General features: G+C 42.3%; 1 protein-coding gene across 3 annotated transcripts in view; it reads right to left on the reverse strand.

The window, feature by feature from the left end:
• RAPGEF1 (Rap guanine nucleotide exchange factor 1) overlaps positions 1–21,427 on the reverse strand; it is an 82,858-nt gene extending 61,431 nt beyond the window's left edge. The window contains exons 1-5 of one of the 3 annotated variants that reach the window (XM_023730822.1): positions 20,722–21,427; positions 20,024–20,137; positions 9,357–9,535; positions 5,295–5,363; positions 4,525–4,681 (exon numbers count right to left, since the gene is read on the reverse strand). In XM_023730822.1, coding sequence (XP_023586590.1) covers positions 4,525–4,681; positions 5,295–5,363; positions 9,357–9,535; positions 20,024–20,137; positions 20,722–21,006 — 804 coding nt within the window. In that variant the 5' untranslated portion in view covers positions 21,007–21,427. The remainder of the gene's footprint in view (positions 1–4,524; positions 4,682–5,294; positions 5,364–9,356; positions 9,536–20,023; positions 20,138–20,721) is intronic. The other 2 variants (XM_023730823.1, XM_023730824.1) reach the window with 2 other exon arrangements.
• Positions 21,428–21,986: the final 559 nt, after the last annotated feature.

Consider the following 21,986-nt stretch of genomic DNA (forward strand, 5'->3'; position numbering starts at 1 on the left):
CAACAGCCAGGTCCCAGGCTGGATGTGGTTCCTAGAGAAAATGGAAATGAGGACCTTCAAATTCCTCAGAGGCTTCCTTCCTTGGAGATGCCAGAGTTACTGCCATCTCTGAGCCTCAGGCTCCCATCAGTAAAGATCCTGCCTGGGCCAGATCAGATAAAAGAAGTCTATCCTTTGACCTGAGATTTATGTGATTACATGAAAAAGAGCCACATTCATTGCCAAGGACTGGTAAATGTGAGCTGTTTTAGAAATTAACATTCCTATAGCTAACAGTGGAGCCCTGGTGTTGTAGTGGTTAAGAGCTCTACTGCTAACCAAAAGGTTGGCAGTTCGGATCCACTAGCCGCTCCTTGTAAACTCTATGGGGCAGTTCTACTCTGTCCTATAGGGTCACTATGAGTCGGAATTGACTTGACAGCAGTAGGTTTGGTGTTTTTTTTTGTTTGTTTTTTGCTTTTAATATAGCTAACGGTACTTGTTGTTAGGTGCCCTCAGTCGATTTCAACTCATAGTGACCCCATGTGACTAGGCACCTACCTTGTATCAAGCACTCTACATAAATTATTTTACTTAATCTTTCCTCAAATCTTCAGGGTAAATATTTTTAAGGTTATTTGAGACTCAAAGAAGTAACTTGTCCAAGGTACACAGCTAACAAGTGGCATTTATGGGAGGAGGGAGTGTTAAATGATAAATCTCACAACTCATTCAGAGACAAAAACAAAGTAATCCTGTTTTAAACACTTTTTCAACCCTTGCAAAAAAAAAACAAAAAAAGATTCCATTTAACAAGTGAATGAGTTATTTGAAAGACAATGAGTCAGTTTAAAGAAACATGCCAACATTTCTCCTCCAAGTGGGATGACGGTATCCTCATAAATGTATTTTATTTCTGTAGTCCTGGTCCCTCCCAGCTAAGTGAGGCTCTCTCACACTACCAGGACATGGGCTTATAAGGTGTCCTCAGCCTGATCGGGATAGTGAGAGAGGCTGGAAGTCAACCGGCCTGGGGATGGGAGCAACGTGAATCTTTCTCCTTGTGGGAGGCAGGAGACAGTGATATATGTGCACAGGGCCTGGGTGTTCAACAGGCCCCGGTGTAAAATCACAATCTTGCCACTTACTACTTGTCTGCCTGAACCTTAGTTTCCGTATTTGTGAACCAAAAAAAAAATCCAAACCGGGTGCCACTGAGTCAATTCAGACTCATAGTGACCCTACAGGACAGAGCAGAACTGCCCCACGGGGTTTCCAAGCAGTGGCTGGTGGATTCGAACTGCCGACCTTTTGGTTACCAGCTGAGCTCTTAACACCTCACCACCAGGGCTCCGTATCTGTGAAGGGGGGCAATAATGCCTACATCAGAGGGTTGTTCTGAGCATTAAATAAGATAGTGCAGAAAAACTGTCGATAAATGTTAGCTATTATCACTATTAGAGCTTAATAACAAATGACATCATAGTGTCTCCATTGTCCTCAATGTCTTGACTGACAGGAGCTACAAAAAGCTTCCAAAAACAGGCCAATTCCTGCTCATCCTTCGAGCTTTGGCTTAACTATCTCTTCCTTAGGGAAGCCTTCCCTAATTATCCTGAAAAAGGAAGGTGACCAGTACACTCTAAAATACCATGTATCACTTTTTCTTTGTAGCCCCTGTCCTAGTTATAACGATTTAATTGTGCATTTTTGTTTGCGGTCTTTTTTCCCCTTTAGATCATAAGCTCCATAAGGTGAGGGATGTGCTAGTTTTGTTCATCACTATATTCTCAATTCTCTCACATTGCCTGGCACACAGGTGGTTCTCAATAAATGCTTCTTGAATAAATCAAACAAAACTGAACCTATAGAGCCCCTCACCTAGGAAATCTTTGTTCCGCAGAAAAGTCGTTTACTTTCACACATTGACAGGTTCATAATCTATAGGTTTCTCTCGCTCTTTTTTTCCTTTTATCCTGGCCACTTTGAAAATCAGAGAAATTGATATTTCAGACATGCCTTTCAACTGATATAGTGGTGCTTTAATCTAATGATTCCATAAAGGAAATCTACTTTGGAATGCCATACAGCTTTATGGGTGGAAACTCAATCTCTTCTGTTTTGGGTGTGCTAACTTGTTTTGAATACCTCGTCATAATCAATTTGGTAGAGGGAAACTTTAACAATGTCATCTGAAAAATAACATTTTTCAATAATAGCATTTCCAGAAGCCTGGACAGGAATAGCTACGGTAGGTGAGCCAGAACTACATGGACTACACTGACGAAGTGGGACCCCAGGCACGTCTCATTCTGCCCTGCTGACCTCAAAGAGCTACTGTGAGGATCAAACAGGAGAGCATATGTGAGTGCACTCTAAACTCTATAACGTGACACAAGGTCTTATTACAATGGCCACCCTGGGCTACACCCTCAAGCCTTACTGGCCAAAATAGGTAACACAGGACCTAATAACTTTCTGGAATGGAGAGAACATGACAGCTATTAGAAGAAAATGTTGATGTCATCCAGTTAGGCCTCCCTCTAAATGAACTCAATAAAGTCCCTGGCAGACACATCCAGCCTCTACTTAAATGATGCTGGTGGTAGGGAGACACCAAGACTTCTCAAGCCAACACATTTCATTCTGGAGCAATCTGTATCCTCCTCCTCTCTATAATTTTTACCCTTTGAGAGTCTTAATTCTACTCTCCAGAGCTACTAACCTGCTGCCGTCGAGTCGATTCCGATCATAGAGACCAGAGCTACTACAGAATGTCAATTCAAGGAGGCACATTTCAGGAATTTGATAACATGGGTAAGTGGGAAAGGCATTTTTGTGACCTGGGGTAAGCACGTCTGCTATAATTTTGGACTAAAGGGTCTAGAAAGAAAGGGGGCACAAGTTTCATTAAGCCAAGAGATCTGTTTGCAAAGCATGCATTTAGTACTACATAATTAATAGCAGACAGCATAAGGTCTCAGTGCTTACTATGTGCCAGATCATTTAATCCTTCCTACAACCCTACGATGTAGGTACTTATTACTGTACCTATTTTATAGGGGAGTTAACTAAGGTACAGAGCAGTTTAGTAAATTGCCCAAGGTCACAGACTCATATGTGGTGGACTTGGGATTGAAACCCAGCAGGGCCCCAAGGCCTCTTACCTCTACATTATATGGCCTCCCACAGTGTCAAGGTCTCCACTCACCCACTGTTCATAGCCCCAGCCCAGAACCATGGGCCCTTACCCATCTCATGCTGCCATGCGATTAATGACTGACTGATTACTTTTGTGTGGCCTTTCTAGCCAGGGTCTTGTAACTCTCACCCAGGTGACTCTGTGATAGGGTAACTGTGGCCTGCCAAGGGGATTGGTCAGTTCTGTCTTAAAAGAGCCAATTCCAGAGCAGAGAGAAGAGCCCACCACCATCAAGGCAGGAGAGACCAGCAGGAGACGGCCGATGGGCTTCCCGGTCCACAGAGAGAGAAAGCTGAGTGCCTTTGGGCAGAGGCTGAGGGCCAGGGACAGGCATGCGTGTGAGCACAGCTGTGGAATGGCTGTCCTGATGGAAGAACTGTATTCTGAGTGTTCCTGAGCCTGAATTGGTACAATTACTTCCTTAATAAACTCCCTAATCGTAAGTATGGTCTGTGAGTTCTGGGTGGCCATTGCAATGAGTTACTGAACCCAGTAAAGAGTGCTGTGGGATGGACAGGTGGTGTCAGAATTGGTAGAGATGGCGGAGAGAGAAGCCTTGTCTGGCCTCCACCTCATGGGAGTCAGCCTTGTGCTGCTGATTTGGGTTCTCCTTCCCCCTTGTGGGGTTGGAGGTTAGACATCTCCCCCATGCTATTTTTACATATGCCCTACATTCTGCCTTGCTCCTCATCTACCACAACTTATTTTCTCAGTTAGGTTTTCACCTTGTCCCCTGTACCCCAGTTCCAGACCCTCTATGGCCTTCGCTTCCCTCCTTAACTATGATCTATCATTTTCCATTAAGTTGTTTTTGACTGCCCTGGGTAGTATACACACAGACCACACGTTGGATATCAAATCAAGTAAATACAGACAGTTTCATTTCTTACTCATCTCAGTCCTGCCTTTTTTTAAACCAAGAATCCCTGAAGTTCTTAGAACAAGAAAAGGTAACAGTTAATATGCTGAGATTTTTGCTAAATGCCAATGCAAAACAATTTTCATTACATTTTGTCTAGCTGGCAAGCATGCACAGTCAGAGCTGTGATGTAAAGACTCACTAAAAATTTAACACAATGCTCAATAAAGGCTGACTGCTTCTGGCAGCTTTTCCAACTACAGGCACAAGTACTCCAAAGGCCTGTATTACTATAAGAGCTGTTTGTACCAGTCCCAAGAGAATTAAGTAACTTTCGGATTGAGCAGCACACCATTCCAGAAAAGTTGGAAGACATTCACCCTACTGCATTAAGTTCAGGGATCCGTTTTTAACGTGATAAGCATGCAGCAGAGGGACTGTGCTAAGTCCCTAATTAGGACTGCCTAGAACCCATGCATGGTACCTTCACTCCATCCAGCACGGCTTTGATGACCCCCTTCACAGTTGTCACCATCTCTTTATCTTCTGAGTTCACACCTTCTAGCATCACTTGGTCAGACCAACGAATGAGGTTGGCGAGACTTTGGTACACTCGGCTATAGCAGGAGGACAGGGCTGAGCTGGAAAAGATTTTTAACATGAATGTTAAAAAACAAACTAAAACATGACCATTACTTTAAGAGATCCGTTTAGCACAGAGTCAGTTTCTTGGTGGTTAGGATGAGTTTCTCAGTCTCTCTCTTTTTAAACCCACCTCCTTTTAGTAAACAAACATTTTCTCCTCTGAGTCTATATCCTTAAATCCACCCAGGAAGATTCTGTGGAGTCTTACAGTCTAGTCTGCATTATAATTTTTTTCCTCATTTTCCAAATACAATATACACAAATTCCACCATGATAGTTAATATGCATTCTCAACCTTCACATACCTCCACAAGATCTGACAACATCTCTCAGGAAGTGCCTATCTTCCTCCTCCTGGTCGCTAATCATTGCACTAGGTCAAAGCATTGTGCACTTCTTGTTTTGAATTAGGTTGAAATTCATTTAGATGTGTCACGAGAGGCCAAGAGGTTTGCAGAATTTTAGCAGGCAGGTTCCTTTAAAGGAACAACTATGAGCTTGAACAGACCTCTAATTTATTAGAATTCCTCGTAACATCAGCTTAGCTCCCTCATCTTCTATACTACAACCGTGGCTGAGATGTCAGAGGAAGACGCTAATGAAGATTACCTTAAGAATGATAAATCAGAGGTGAGTTGTCTTGTGGTAGTGGTGAGGTGAGATGCTGAGGTGTAGGGGCTGGTTCAGGGAGAAAGGAGTAGTGTTAAGGTACCAGCTATGCTGTAATGCTAACACATATAAAACAGAATCCCTGAGTACTTCGAGGGTGCTGCAATGATTATAGATAGTGGTTAAAATGAAATCTTACATCTTCCACATGTTTTTAAATAACTAAAGACATTTTCCCTTAGAATTCTGGAAAGGATGATTTCTCCATTTCAAACATTAGGTATTACAACAGAGGAAGAAGAAAAATATGAAATATTTGTGTGCTGCCCCCTCCTCCACTCCCAAAGTATCTCAAAAGGAAAAAACAAAAAGAACGAGGCAGATATTTAGGAACTGAAGATACAATTCTGAAGCAAAGATATAATATTGTGAGATATGATTAAAACAGGTTCTAAAAATAAAGCCATTTAAAACAAAACCCCGAACCAAACAACACTCCAACAAGAAGCTCTTCAGAATCAGGTAAGGAGGAAAAAAAATCTTTCCAGTGATCTAAAATTTCCAGTTAGCCAGTCATTCTACTCTGTGCATGTTCCAACAGGAGAAAACTAGAGTCAGAAAGAATGAAAGCAAACTTTTCAAGTTCCATTAGAAACAAGAGAAATTTACAAAAGGAGCCCCAAGAAAGTCAGGGTTTGGCTGCTTCAGGGGATAATATGAATGAAAAGCATTTGGTGTTGGACCTGTTCTCCTAGGAAAAGAGAAATGAACACAAGAACTCTGTGGTCTTTTCCTGGGTGTTAGATTATGTGCAGATCTTCCTGAAGGGGAAAACACTTCTTACAACCATGCATCCCTCTCTCCTTCCTGAGAAGACCAGGTCTGGACTTTAAACAAGGACTGTTGTCTTTTGCTAATGTGCCTGTACAGGGGATTTCACCAAAGCATCACATTGTAAACTATGGGCAATAATTAGATGAAAAGGCAGAAAAACACTTTACATAATACAATACTTAATTTCTACCTGCTTTGGATGGTACTATTTACCTGAAAGCACCTAAAGATTTTGACAATTATGTCTACCCTTTGTATGATTAGCTTGGAAACAGAATATTCCTCTGTGTCAAGGTGCTAAGAGACTAAGAAAGGAAGGAGGGGCCTGTGCTATGAAAATGCTACCAGTGGACAAATCGCTGGCCTATTTCTGGAATGCAGCAGAGCAGTCTGTGTTGAAGGCGAGCCCTGATCCTGCTCTTTGGGTGTTCCGATGTACAGAAAGAGAATCCTCCACTCATGGCTCATAGCCAGCTGATTATTCAGAGGCCAGTCCATGACAGTCCCAGGAACCTGGAGGAGGGTGGCAAACAGCCTGTCTGCTAGGACCCAACTCACAGAAGAGGTTCTGTTCAGAAGGCACAGAAAATACCTTCCTGGCTTACAAACTGCACTAGGGGGAGGAATGAGACGCTAGAAATAATCTAAAAGAAATATTTGAAGATGTATTTTCAATCATTTCAGGGAAGTCAATAAAAATATCACCACTGGCTTTGGCAGAATTTCAGACGGAAAAAAAAAAAATCACTTAAATACTATTAGCCAAAGGACTATCAGGAAAAAAAGAAGTTATTTTATTGTTCCTTATGGCTACTCCAGGCACTTCCCTTTTACCCTCTAGGAAATGATTGTAGACTTTGAATAATTTTTGTCACTACGAGTCAGAATTGACTCAACGGCAATGGGTATAATACAACAGGAGCCCCGGTGGCGCAGTGGTTAAGAGATCGAATGCTAACCAAAAATTAGGTAGTTCGAATCCACCAGCCACTCCTTGGAAACCCTATGGGGTAGTTCTACTCTGTCCTATAGGGTCACTATGAATCAGAATCAACTTGATGGCAATGGGTTTTTTTTTTTCCTAACAAAACCAGGGAGCCAGCCCTGATGGCACAGTAATTAAGCACTTAGCTGCTAACCAAAAGGCTGGCAGTTTGAACCCACCAGCTGCTCCATGGGAGAAGGATGTGGCACTCTACTTCTATGAAGATTTACAGCCTTGGAAACCCTGTAGGGGCAGTTCTACTCTGTCCTATCGGGTTGCTATGAGTTAGAACTGACTCGACAGCAACAAGGTTTTTTTTTTGGGGGGGGGACGGTAAGAGGGGGAGGGAAATAATAATAAAACCTCCCCATCAGGAAAAAAACAACCAAAAAACTCCAAAACTACTATTACATGACTTGAATTCTTTTGCAGTGTTTGCATGTCTAGAACGTAACTTCTCAAGCAGGAAGGAACAAAGCAACAATCCTAATAGCAACACACTGTACCACTGCTAGCACAGGTTTTTAGCTAAGGTGACTCTTGCCTGGACGCTCCCTAAGAAGCTTAGCACCTGAGGATGTCTGGGTGAGGAAACTTGTCTTCATTTCCCACTCTTCCCTTTTTCAATGTCCCAAAGTGCTCACACACTCTTTGCTTGTATGGCTGCTCAGAGGTCTCCTCCCTATGAATACACCATGGCCAGCTGGCCTCGGCTCCTTTGTTCTTCTTGTTCCCCTGCCCCACTGCCAATCCAATTCCTACCCCATCCTTCAGGGTAGGCCTCAGCTCCTCCTCCTCTAGGAAGTCCTCTCCAACTCTCTTGTAACTCTCCCTTCCAAAAGAACTTCTACTCTGTGCCACAAAATTAGCATTTTCTCATAATGTGTGCAGGGTTGATTTTTTCCCACTAGATTTTAACTCTCCCATGGTAGGGACCATCATACAAGATAGCATATAGGAGAGTACTTTTAAAAAGCCATCTGAGCATCTGACCGCACATGTTGCCCAATAACTAGCATAATGTTAGGCAAACTCACTCAAAGGAAACCAGCACTGAGCACTCCTACGAGCTGGATGCTGGTTAAACTATCAGGCAAATGTAGTACTTGGTCTCAAGGCTCTCTGTGGCCAGCACACTATATTGGGCACTGAAGAGCCTCATTACCTCAGTGGCTCTTCCTATAGGGCAGTAGCATGGCATGGAAAAACAACAACGGTAGCAGGGCAAAGCCACACCGATGAGTTTATCAAAACCCTCCCACCACCAACTAGCTCCAGTGAGCTGCTAGCCAAAAGACCACAACTACAGGGGTCAGCTGAAACTCCAGGTAGAAGCCCCAGGGCAGTTTCTTGGAAATAAAGACACCATTGGCTTTATCTCCCAGAAGAAGAAAAATATGCGCTTCCTTGCCAAGTTCTGAAAGCAGTTCATAAAAGCTTAGGCCTCATGGGGCTCCATGAACACTAAACCATCTCGAGGAATCGAAACAGAGATACACTTATCCTGAACAGGTAACATGAAGAAAAACAAAAACCTAGCAGGAAACTGACAGCTTCCCAAGAAATAGCTCTTGTCAGGCTTTCATTTAAGATTACATTTAATATTGGTTTTCTTTCTGTACTTAACAGTAAATACGAGGGCAGCTACTCATACAACCAATGGAAGTATGCTCTAGCAGTACAAGCACTGCCTAACAGCAGCTTGTTGGGGGCAAGGGGTGACCCTACCTGTGATATCTGGCCTTCAGTGAATCCAGGTGCTATCTTTGGGAGATCCTGGCTGGACACAGTTAAGTGTTTCACTAATTCATATTCTAATAGGGTTCTGCTCTACCTCTCTTGGCCTAATCATCTGAGCAGTTGAGGACTCTAACAGGTTAGACTTCGATAGGATTTGATGTCATAATAAACCATGGTTAAATGTCAGGTGATTGAAGGTACTAGGAGAAATGTATCTAAATCAATGTGATTACTGTCAATGAGCTAATGCAAGGAAATGACCATAGACTTACACTGTGGCTATATCCCTAGGGACGTTAGAGATCTAGGTCAATGCTGAGACCTCATGAATAACCCTGAACTTGACCTTGGGATAGCACCAAGTGATAGCCTGAGGAGAAGCTCCTTTTCCTACCTGACACTCCTCCTGTTCCTAGAAACTCTGAGTTTGAAGTGACCCCAAAGCAAGATGCCTCTAGGCCTTCCCTTGCTCTGACCCAGCCAAGGCCTGCAAAGCAACTCACCTGTGTTGAGTTCGAGGATCGTTATGCACCAGGGGTAGGATGGCTTCCAGCACCTTGCTGGCTGACCCTGGAAGCATCTCCAGTACCTTCTTATCAATTGCCATTTTGTCCACAATGGTCTTAAAGTAGCGCAAGGCACTGACAACGTCCTTCTCTTGCTCTTCCAGCCAGCTCAGGTTCTGAAAGGAAACGTTAAGCACAAGGAAGGAGGAGAGAGATTAAAGGTAGCTATTCTGAAAGAAGTAAAATAAAATTTCCTGTAAACTAGCTTGAGATTGATGCAGATGGAAAAGTCTTCTTGCTGCACAAACGAAGCCAAATTGTTTTTCTAAGGATTGCAATCAGGATACACAGACTAGACTTGAAAGAAGAGGAAAGGTTGTTTATAGATATTCCTGTCTTTTGCTAGACTCAAGATTGATTTGCTCTGAGGTCTTGAAAGTCACTTGTCCTCCTCTATTTCCTAAACAACCACACCCAGATATCACCACTAATCTCATTAAGTATAGTAAGGACTAATTTGCTGATGGCTGTAAGACACTTGGAAAGCTAATAGTAGAGTCCCATGGTGCACATATATCCTGTAAATTAAATCAAGAAACTCCAGGCTTTTCTACCTTTCGAAGATCAGAGGGACTTTGTAAGACTGGTCAGGGGCATTAGGTTTTAAAACTCATTCCCCCAGGACTCTTCACTAGATTCCACATTGTTCAACCCAGAGATGTTACCCCATCTCAATGAAATGACCTGCTACTCCCAAATGACATAGAAACCCCCAGGGCTAGAAGAGGTGGGATGCTCTCAGGTGAAAAGGTGAAGAACCCAGAGCAGATGGCAATGATTCAATCACCACCTTGAAGTTGTTGCTAACAGCATGCAGGGTCTCTATGCTCCTGAGGAGAGCCCAACTACAAAGAAAATAAAATACACAGCCCTATGCTTTCCAGTATTCAAATTATCACCCAAATCTTTTCTCTTGACTGTGAGATCTCTTGAATTGGTGTCAGTGCGTACATATACCCCTTTTGTTCCTTTCTCCAACCTCCCCCATACTAGTCCTGTCAATGACCCAGGTCCCAGCTGGCTGGCAGGGAAAGGAAAATCAAGGATAATCTCTAAAATGGATAAATCCCAAAATGAATTATCTATTTAAGGAGAATCAATTCTATAATGTCCAGTGCAAATTAAGGAGGGTGTATATAAGGAAAACTGCCACCTGTGGTTTCTCTGAGGTCCAGAGAAGGAATAAAAGCAACCGAGGGCAAGGAGATGATTTCCAGAAAAGGCTAATTTCAACAACAGTCTAAAAAACATTAAAAAATGACAGAAGTATGATGAGAAAGTGATTATGATCGTGAAAACTAGCTTTCTTCTTCTGAAATAGTGGGGAATGTCATTTTAAATGAAAACTTTTCAGTAGTGGAGGCATTTTATTTTATGAGAATATCGAAAGAAAAATATGTAAGTGGGATCAAGAAATAATTAATCAGACAACTTTCAAAGACCCAAGGTCTCTCAACGGGGATACTTCCCAAAAGGTGCTCTACAGACCACTAAGGTGGGGCAAAGCACCCCCTCCCCCATCCCCATCCCCATTCCTTTTACTTGTCTCTATCCCCTTTATTTTTCTTCTTTTACTATTTGCTTATTTACTGTCCATTTCCAAGAGGCCAGGACTTGTTTCTCTACTTCATGGACTAGTGCTCTCTGCTTCAACATCACCTACAGGGCACTGGGGTACCTGCATCTGAGGAATCTCAGTGCCTGCAGACACCGAATGTGGCTAAACCAGTCAGTCTGGCAAGAGGACTATCACAGAAACACTGCCGTCTTAGCACAGCAGAAAGTGCTAGAAGCAAGCAAGAATGAAACTTGGTGAGGAAATAGGTAACATTTTAAGAAAATGTGACATCAGGTTTGCTAGGGAGAAAGGAGCAAACCTGAGGAAGGGAGGTATTCAAACAAGGCAAGGCATTTCAGAGCAAAGAGAATTTTCCTGTCATTTGCAGAGAGATCAAATTAGCCATTTAAAAGCCAGGCTGCCCTGGGCTCCTAAGAAAGGGGTCTACAGCTTGGCAGAGTCAGGTTTCATCCATTAACTCTCCAGCAAATTCCACTCGCAGAATTAATGGCCTCTGAGGAGCTTGTGCATCCCCTTAGCCCGTCAGCTGTTAAAACTGTGGCTGCTTACAAAAATGTAGCCAGTAGTCAGAAGCATTCAGAAAGAGACACCTATACAGAGCACTAGCTAGAACTGGGAACCCAATGCCTTGTTTTACTAAAGTTGCCTTGTCACATAATCTCAGACAGGCAGATGCATCCTCTCTCCACCTACCCCCACTTCCCTGCTGTAGGGGGTTAGGTGTCACCACTGGTAAAAATGAGCCTGGAAACTAAAAGAGGCTATCAGGGGCAGAAGGAGGATCAAACTCTGGGTATGGGAACCAGGGGGCTTCAGGCTTCTTATCTGCAAAACGGGGAAAATATGTGCCCTGTGTATTTAGAGAAGTTGATGTGGGGACTGAGTGAGAGTGTGTAGGGAAGAATTTTATAAAATCTAACAGATGCTATACAAATATATGATAATATATATCTGTTAATAATAAAGCAAAGGGGCCCCGGCTGCACAATGGTTAAGTGCCCAGCTGCTGTCATGGATTGAATTGTGTTCCCCAAAAATATCTGTCAACTTGGCTAGGCCATGATTCCCAGTATTGTGTGACTGTCCACCATTCTGTCATCTTATGTGATTTTCCTATGTGTTGTAAATCCTATCTCTATGATGTTAATGAGTTGAGACTAGCTGCAGTTGTGTTAATGAGGCAGGACTCAATCTACAAGATTAGGTTGTGTCTTAAGCCAACCTCTTTTGAGATATGAAAGAGAGCAGCGAGCAGAGAGACATGGGGACCTCATATCACCAAGAAAGCCAACCAGGAGCAGAGTGTGTCCTTTGGACCTGGGGTTCCTGTGCGGAGAAGCTCCTAGACCAAGGGAAGACAGATGACAAGGACATTCCTCCAAAGCCAACTGAGAGAAAAAGCCTGGAGCTGGCAACCTGAATTCAAACTTCCAACCTACTAGACTGTGAGAGAATAAACTTCTCTTTGTTAAAAGCCATCCATTTGTGGTATTTCTGTTATAGCAGCACTAAATAACTAAGACAAAATTTGGTACCGGGAGTGGGGTGCTGCTCAAACAGATACCTAAAATGTGGAAGCGGTTTTGAAACTGTGAATGGATAGAGGCTGGAAGAGTTTTAAAATGCCTAATAGTAAAAGTCTATATTGCCTTGAAGAGACTGTTGGTGGAATTATGGACATCAGACAATTCTGGTGAGAACTCGGAAGTGAGGAGAGACCCGGCAGCACCAGAGGAGTGGCAGCAGCAGAGGATTATTTTCAAGCCTTGAGGACTAATGTAATGTGTTCTGCTGACTTGCTTGGTGCCTGTTATCCCTTCTTTCCCTCCAATTTCTCCCATCTGTAATGGAAATGTCTCGCTTGTGCCTGTTCCACCATTGTACTTTGGAAGCAGATAACTTGTACTCTAGATTTCACAGATAAAGAGGAATTTTTTGTGTTTTGGACTTGGAGTTGAATTAGGACTTTTGCTATGACGTGATGGGGTGGACATGTTTTACATGTGGCAGGGATATGAATTTTGGGGGGCCAAAGGGTGGAATATCATGGATTGAACTGTGTCCTCCCAAAATATCTGTCAACTTGGCTAGTCCATGATTCCTAGTATGGTGTGACTGTCCATCATTTCGTCATCTGATGTGATTAGCAGCAGTTATGTTGATGAGACAGGACTCAATCTACCAGATTAGGTTGTCTTAAGCCAATCTCTTTTGAGATATAAATAGAGACGTGAGCAGAGAAACACACACACCAAGAAAGCAGCACCGGAAGCAGAGCGCATCCTTTGGACCTAGGATTCCTGCACACAGCAGTTCCTAGACCAAGGGAAGGCTGATAACAAGGACCTTCCTCCAGAGCCGACAGAGAGAGAAAGCCTTCCCCTGGAGCTGGAACCCTGAATTTGGACTTCTACCCTACTAGACTGTACGAGAACAAATTTCTCTTTGTTAAAGCCACCCACTTGTGGTATTTCTGTTATAGCAGCACTAGATAACTAAGACAGCTGCTAACCAAAAGGTCAGTGGTTGGAACCCTGCCAGCGGCTCCTCAGGAGAAAGGACCTGGCAATCCGCTCCCATAAAGATTACAGCCTACGAAACTCTACAGGGCAATTCTATTCTGTCCTATAGGGCTGCTATGAGTTGGAATTGACTCAATGGCACACAGCAACAACAATAATAAAACAATGAAGGAAAAAGGATGTAAAAGTCTAAAAGGGAAAAGGAAAGAAAGAGGTCAGATCAGGGGAGGATTATCCAATAGACAAGGTAAACATGGTGCTTACCTTGCTTACCAGATCATCTGTAGTAAACAATTGCCTATCTTTTTACCATATCAAAGACTCTGCTTCTAGATATGGCTGGGCTGGAATCTGTCTCTCTCCCAACCCCACAGCACCTTCCTACAGAATCAAAGCCTCTTTTCAAATTTTCAATCCTGGCAGGGGCGGGTGGGCCAGTAAGCAAGGTAATCATGGACTTATTTACTAATCTGTAGTGAACAATTTCACAACCTGCGTTATTGTTAAGACACAACTTTGCTTGCTGAAAGTGGAGAGGACTTGAAGCACTTACTGATGAAGATCAAAGACCATAGCCTGCCGTATGGATTACACCTCAACATAAAGAAAACAAAAATCCTTACAACTGGATCAATAAACAACATCATAACTGATTTAGGAAATAATATTGGAGTTATTATTCCCTCTCCTTGAGCATAGAGAATGTGACCAGCTGGAGCTGGGCTCACAAGGACACATCAACTGGGCCCTGAGGTAAAAGACAATAGCTAAGATAATCTTGGAAAATATCTTTTAGGGAAACTTTCACATAAAGCCAATCAAACAGAACACAAAAAAGACTTTCTACTCTTATCTTTTTCTATTAGCATTTAGTGAATAGAAATTTATTGGACCAATGAAGACCTTTACTGAAACCTGTACCAACGATTGTTAAGAAAGACGATTCAAAACGTAGGATTACAGTTTCTAGCCAATCTGTAAAAGGTGAACTTTCAATGGTTTTGCCCATTTGTAATGTTAGTATATACTGATGGCTCTGTAATAGTTCCTTGGACTCGGGCAGACATGGCTGTGGCAGTATGTTTGTCTGTTGTCCCACTCTTGCCTATTCTGTAATATTCTTTGGACTCGCGCAGACATGGCTATGGCAGCATGCTTGTCCGTTTTCCCATTCTTGCCTACTCTGTAATATTCTTTGGACTTTGACAGACATGGCTCTAGCAGCATACTTATCCATTTTCCCACTTTTGTCTGTTCTGTGATATTTCCTTGGACTCGGGCAGACGTGGCTGTGGCAGCATGGTTGTCCGCTTCCCACTTCTGCCCTTTTGAACATATGCCGAATAAAACTTTCTTTTGCTTTACTAAACTTTATGATGTTTTCCCCCTACAACATAATAAACAGAGAAAAGATTGACGTTGTCAAGGATTTTATTTTACTGGGATCCACAATCACCACCCGTGGAAGCAGCAGTCAAGAAATCAAACAGCGCATTGCATTGGTCCAATCTGCTGCAAAAGACCTCTTTAAAGTGTTGAAAAGCAAAGATGTCACCCTGAAGATAAGATGCACCCGACCCAAGCCATGGTGTTTTCAATTGCCTCATATGCACGTGAAAGCTAGACAATGAGTAAGGAAGAGAGAAGAAGAATTGATGCCTTTGAATTATGGTGTTGGTGAAGAATACTGACTATACCACGGACTACCAAAAGAACGAACAAATCTGTCTTGGAAGAAGTAGAGCCAGAATGCTCCTTAGAAACAAGGATGTCGAGACTTCATCTCACATACTTTGGACAGGTTATCAGGAGGGATCAGTCCCTGGAGAAGGGTATCATGCTTGGTAAAGTAGAGGATCAGTGAAAAAGAGGAAGCCCCTCAATGAGATGGATTGACACAGTGGCTGCAACAATGGGCCCAAGCATAAAAACGACTGTGAGGATGGCGCAGGACCAGGCAGTGTTTTGTTCTGTTGTACACAGAGTCGCTATGAGTTGGAATGACCCAATGGCATCTAACAACAGCAACATGTGAAACTGTTCCCTACAGATGATCTGGTAAGCAAGGTAAGCACCATGCTTACCTTGACTATTGGATAATCAACCCCTGGACCAGATTACAGCTACCATTTATGGAACACTTTAAGTTACCCACTGTGCTAAGTATTTTACCATACTATTTCATTTAAGGGTTACAACCACCCTATTAAATAGATACTATTATCACTACTCTCAAGGCTGAGAAAACGGGGGGGGGAGTGCGTTTAAGCAAATTGCCCAAGGTTACACAGCTGTAAGTGACAAAATTGGAATTTGAACTTGGTTTGGTTCAGGGCTTCGAACCTATTTCAAACTCTGCTAAGGATTTTCATTTCCACCTCAGACAGACTGAATCAGAATCAACATTTTAACAAAATCCCCAGGTGATTTTTATGTGTAACTTCCTGGGAACTTGTTAGAAATTCAAATTCTCAGCAGGGAATTTGTTAGAAATGCAAATTCCCACCAAGGGTTCGAACCAGACCAAACAGGTTCCTGGAAGCCCTGGTTTGGTTGATATTAGAGGTGGTATTGGTGGGGGGAAGGGGAGAGAGGAAAGAGGCAGAAGTTTTATCAGAAATGTACTGGAGGAAGTAAAGAAATTTACTACAGAGCACCTGGTCCAAGGCTCTCGTTTTACAAATGAGTAAAACAAGGCCCAAATGGCAAAGATGAACAGAAAAAGTCAGCTTTCCTGACTCTTGCTGTGAGCTCATTTCATGACATTGGAGCTGCTGCTTTGCCGCTATATTCCGCTACATCAGATGGGCTCTGGATGAGAAAGAGGAGTGAGGGAAAAACTGGCCCTGGTCTTCAGACAGTTCTCTCCACAGCAGAGCAGCATCCTAGATGCCCTCAAATTAGGCCTTCATTTCCTTGACACCACCTGCATCCCTAATGCCTCTCCTCTCAATAACTCAAGTTTCATTCACGACACTACAGGACAGTATATGAAGCACACAAATTTGGGCTAAGCCTGTGGAGAAACCAATTGGAATTACTACATAGATACTCCCGAACCTACGATGCATCTGAATTACAAGGAACTGCACTTATGACCATCTGTTTTTTGTTTTTTTTGTACATCTTATCGTTAGTAATATGTACTAAAATGTTGCAGAGTGTAATCTGTTGATGTTATCATTCTCATGCCTACCTCCAAAGACAAATAAAGATCAGATTTATAAAGATACTGATAATAAAAGGCAATAATAATGAAAACTAAAAGAAAATGAGGTATCTGACTTACATCAGAACTGACTTACAACAGAGATGTTGGAACAGAACCCCTTTGTAAGTGAGGGACTACCTGTAATAAAAAACTGGACTCACAGGATTTAAGGCAATGCAACTTTATTCCCTTCCACTGGATCAAAACAGGAAGGCCTAGTAAGTAGTCATGACTAATACACAGAAATCAGTTACAATTAGCATATCATAGCACCGCCCGGGCATGCAGGCTCTCCTGTAGTAGCATTTCCCTGGCTTCCTTTCACCCTGAGAGTCAAAAGGGAAACCCTTTCACAAATTCACTCAACAACAGCTCCAGGATCCAACCTCTGTCTAAGTACTCTCAGAGACGGAGAACTCCTACCTCCCTGGCCACTCAGACCATTTTTGAACAGTACCAAACGTAACTGTTATATTGGGACTGTGGTTTTTTGACTCTCAGCCTGTGCTCCATTTCTCTGCTACTTTAGAACTCTTCACAGCTCACTGTTAGGCTTTTTAAAAAGTTGCAAAAGAGTTTATAAATTCACCACACAGTACTTTGAATTTTCAAACTTAAGTGAAGACATAAGAGGCTACAAATATATCTAAGTAGAACCAGTCTAGAAAGACAACAGAGATTTTAAGAAAACCAAGACAAGAGACAACTCTCTGTATAGTGGGAATAAACAATAAGATAGCATCTGTGAAACCATCCCTGAACAGGGCCTGGACAGACAGTAGGCCCTCAACATGCAGTAGATGAATCTGAAGCTGTACCTCTATCTACCTGAACTTCACTTTCCCATGACTTTAAACAGGGACAGTCACGTACATAAACAGAGATAAAATGAGAATATGCTATAAATGGTTAAGAAAGCTACATACACGCTAACCAAAAAGAAAAAAAAGAAAAAAAAAACCCCATTGCTGTTGAGTCAACTTTTGACTCATAGTGACCCTAAAGGACAGAGCAGAACTGCCCCATAGGGTTTCCAAGGAGCGACTGGTGGATTCCAACTGCCAACTTTTTGCATAGCAGTCAAGCTCTTAACCACTTCACCACCAGGGCTCCACATACATGCTAGTAAATAATAAATACTTAATGATAGCAAATGACAGACACATTGTAAGACTGCTCTGGTGTAGTCTTCTAGGTTCATACACCTTGGCAGATTCCCCAATACTTCTAGTCCTATCTTTGGGCCTCTGCTATCAGCAACAGGTTTGCATGCACTTTGTCCCATGCAGGTGACTTGAGGCAGAGCATAATAATTCAATCTTAAAGGGAGATGACCAAAAGAGGGGTAATATTCTTTGTTGGGTAAAGATCACACCTACAGCTCCTTGCTATAGAGCAGGGTTTTCCAATCTCAGCACTATCGATATTCTGGGTTGGATAACTCTTTGCTGTCGGGGCGGGGGGAAGTGGGGTGCTGCCTGGTGCATCACAGAATGTTCACCAGTATTTATGGTCTCTACCCACTAGATGCCAGCAGTACCTGCTTGACCTCCTAGATCTGACAACCACAAGTATCTCCAGACATTGTCAAATGTTCTCTGGAGTTTGCAGGAACTCCCACTAAATGAAGAGTACTTCACATTGAGTCTTCCCTCAGGACCTCTTTTGGGGTCGTAAAAAAAAGGGAAAAATAAATCTAAGAATTGAGTGGCTGAACCAGCTTTCCATCAGGGTTCACTAGCAGAACACAGTCATCAGTAAATCATTTTAATCTGGACTGCCTGGACTAGCGTTAGATGACAACTGAAACACTCTTCCTGGAGTTTAATATTAAATTCAGTTCCAAAAGGCTGCTAAACAGATTGTAATAAAAAAAAATTGTGGCACAAACCAAATCTTCCACTTTAATACTCTTTTGCAATCTGGAATTTACATCAATCTGGCAAATACTGAGTATTTCACTCTTGATCTTCAGGCTCCTTTTGCTAACAGATGGGGCAGGAAAAACAATTACTGAACACAAGAGTTTTGAACCTAAAACCTTTATTTCCTACACTTTTAACTAGAGTTTTAAGGTATTTTGCTGGTCAACATAAAAAAAAACCAAAACAAAAACAGATGCACTGCAAAAGTCAAGAATTCTTTGTTATATAACATGGTAGTGTTTGCCAGCTGCATTAAATCAACAGCTATAACAATGGTACTATACATTATGCTATGTATAATCACGAGAAGATTAAGGATCTATTTATCTACAAGGCTTCTTTTTAACTCGTATTGCTATGTTTATTTTTAGCACAATTAAGAGTTGGGATTAGTATCTAGATTTGTGAGATATTAAAAAAATAAAGTCTGGCTTTCAAATCTAAAAAAAAACCTGTTGCCATCAAGTTGATTCCGACTCACAGTGTCCCTATAGGACAGAGCAGAACTGTCCCATAGGGTTTCCAAGGCTGTAATCTTTACGGAAGCAGATTGCCACATCTTTCTCCCGTAGAGTAGCTGGTGGACTCAAACCATGACCTTTCAGATAGCAGCTGAGCACTTAACCACTGCACCACCAGGCTTTCATAAAGGGGAAATATAGTATCATGAGAGTTCAGACTTTGATGTCAAGTGGACTGTGTTCAAATCTCAGCTTCCCATCTTTTTGCTGTAAGAGTTTGGCCAAATGCTTAATAATCCCTAAAGCTTCAGTTTCCTTTTCTGCAAAATAAGTTCCTGACTCTGAGGGTTGTTAGGGGGATAAGCAAGATAATGCACGTAAAGCACTTAGCATGGGGCTAAGAAAAGGCTCAACACAAGCAATACAAAAGGTGTCTCAGCACTGACCGCACCTGGTTATGTGGCAGTCCCACCATGTTCCATGAGTCTTGCTAGATCTAGATGTCTAAAGATGTCTAAAAGAGCATCTTACCCTTTAAAAGCCTTTCTTCTTCTAAACTATTCAGACCATCTTAGCAATTCAAGGAAAGAACAGGTAAGAAATGAGACTCACCCACTTCCTCCTGGAACCTGTTGGACCCAAGCAGCACACCCAAACCAACGCCAGAAAGGATCCCTGAGCTTTCGCCATAGAGTACTGAGCTCTTTCCAAAGACCATGAGGGCTTAGAGAAACTCTTGCTTTTATTTTTATCCAAGGCCCCTTGATCCCACAGTTGCCACCCCATCCAACAAACAATCTGCTCATAAAGATACTGCAATAGATTGTTTCCATCCCCAAAACCATGGGACCAGGATTCTGCAGTAGAAGGCAAGGCAAACCCAATTGTTCTTAATGTTACACTGACCTTCTGCCTTTGAGACCTGGAAGCCACAGCACTGGTGGACATAAATTCTACTGCCTGCTGCTCCAGATCCAAGGGGATAGGGTAGCCCTCTGGTAGAAATCTGTCTGTTGCCTCCTGGAAGAGAGGAAACCTGGATTCCTACAGAGCTTGAAATGGCCGTTTTAAGCTGAAGGGAGGGGTTGATGAAAATCAACAGCTGTCTCAACATATCTGGCTTGACTTGCCCTGTTGAGGTTACCAGTGCTTGAGAACATCTTTGGCTGGGTTTCAAGGGTTTTGCATGTTTAAGAGCACAGACCCTTTAAAGCTGAGAGATGGATGATCCGGACACCACAAATTCCCAGTATGTGCGTGTGCACCAAGACAACATGGGATCTCTGGGGCAGGGTGACAGCACCCTGGGGTATGAACATGATGCAGTGAGCTATTTTAAATGCCCAGAGGATGACACATCTGGAAAAGGAGAACTGTTCTAGCCAATTGAGCTTGACTCTGATTAACATGACTAACACTCACCGTCCTAAAGGTTCATATTTCCCAAGGATGCTGAAGGCCCCGTCTGGAAACATGGAATTCTATGGAATAGGTGTTATGTACTGAAAGCTCAATCCCCAGGGAAATAACTTAGAATTAGCACAAACTAATATCACTGGAAGCAAGCAAAGACCAGGAGAAACACCTAGAGAAAGTCAGCTTACTTTGTTCACAGGCTTCTCTGGAACCTTCACAGACACTTCAGCTGGTTTTCCCTTCTTTGATGGCGTTCTCTTGATTTTGGGAGAGTGGAATTTGTCCATCAGCTTCATGGTGAAGGAGGAGAGATGAGAACGCTGAGAGTCTGAAAACAAAAAGGTACCGACTGTCAGAGGGCGGAGTGGGAGAAGCCGTGGTTCGCAGACCTTTTGTGGAAATGAGCAATCTTCCCAAAACAATTTCTTTTCCTGGCCGCTCAGAGTTTCAAAGGAAAGGAAATATGGATCCATTAAAACATTTCTCTTGCATGTCTCAATTTCTGAAATTTCCTTCTAGGTTAGATTGTTCAGAATTGTGGTAGTCGAAGGTAATCAAAATAGGTATGGAAAAGAACTTGCAAATATTTCCAAGTAAACTTATAAATTTCGTATGATGATCTAACAAATGTTCAAGGGAACTACCCAAGAAAAAAGAATACCAAAGAAAAACTGCAGAGGCATAGGGAAGTAAGAACTGGAAAGAAAGGTCCTTTCAAAACTGGAAAGAAAGGTCCTTTCGAATTAATCTCATCATTTTTCAGCTGAGGGAAGTGCAACAGGTGACATGGGCAAGGTCCCAGAGATGGCAGTGGAGACTGAAGCAGAACCAAGGTGTTCAAAACGCCCTGGCCCATACTGAAAGACTGAAAGCTTTCCTCCTACTATTAGGAACAGGACAAGTGTGTCCACTCTCACCACTTCTCTTCAACATTGTACTGGAAGTTCTAGTCAGGAAAATTAGACCAAAAAATGAAATAAAAGGCATGCAAACTGGAAAGGAGGAAGTAAAACTATCTCTATTTGTAGATGACATGATCAATACTTAGGTATAAATTTAACAAAAGATGTGCAAGACTTATAAACTGAAAAACTACAAAAACATTGCTGAAAGAAAATAAAGATGATCTAAATAAATAGAAAGACATGCTACGTTCACGGATCAAAGGACTTAACTATCGTTAAGATGGCAATACTCCCCAAATGGATTCAATGCAATCACTATCAAAATTAAATTAAGAAATTAAACTGATCCTAAAATTCATACGGAAATGCAAGGGACCCAAAACAGCCAAGACAATCTTGAAAAAGAACAAAAAGAACAAAGTTGGGAAAACTCAACACTTCCCAATTTCAAAACTTAATGTAAAGCTATAATAATTAAGACAGTGTGGTACTGGCATAGACATACAGATAAATGGAAAGGAATAGAGAGTCCAGAAATAAACCCACAC

Source organism: Trichechus manatus, unplaced genomic scaffold (assembly GCF_000243295.1).
Source record: "Trichechus manatus latirostris isolate Lorelei unplaced genomic scaffold, TriManLat1.0 scaffold00038, whole genome shotgun sequence".
Classification (NCBI taxonomy): domain Eukaryota; kingdom Metazoa; phylum Chordata; class Mammalia; order Sirenia; family Trichechidae; genus Trichechus; species Trichechus manatus.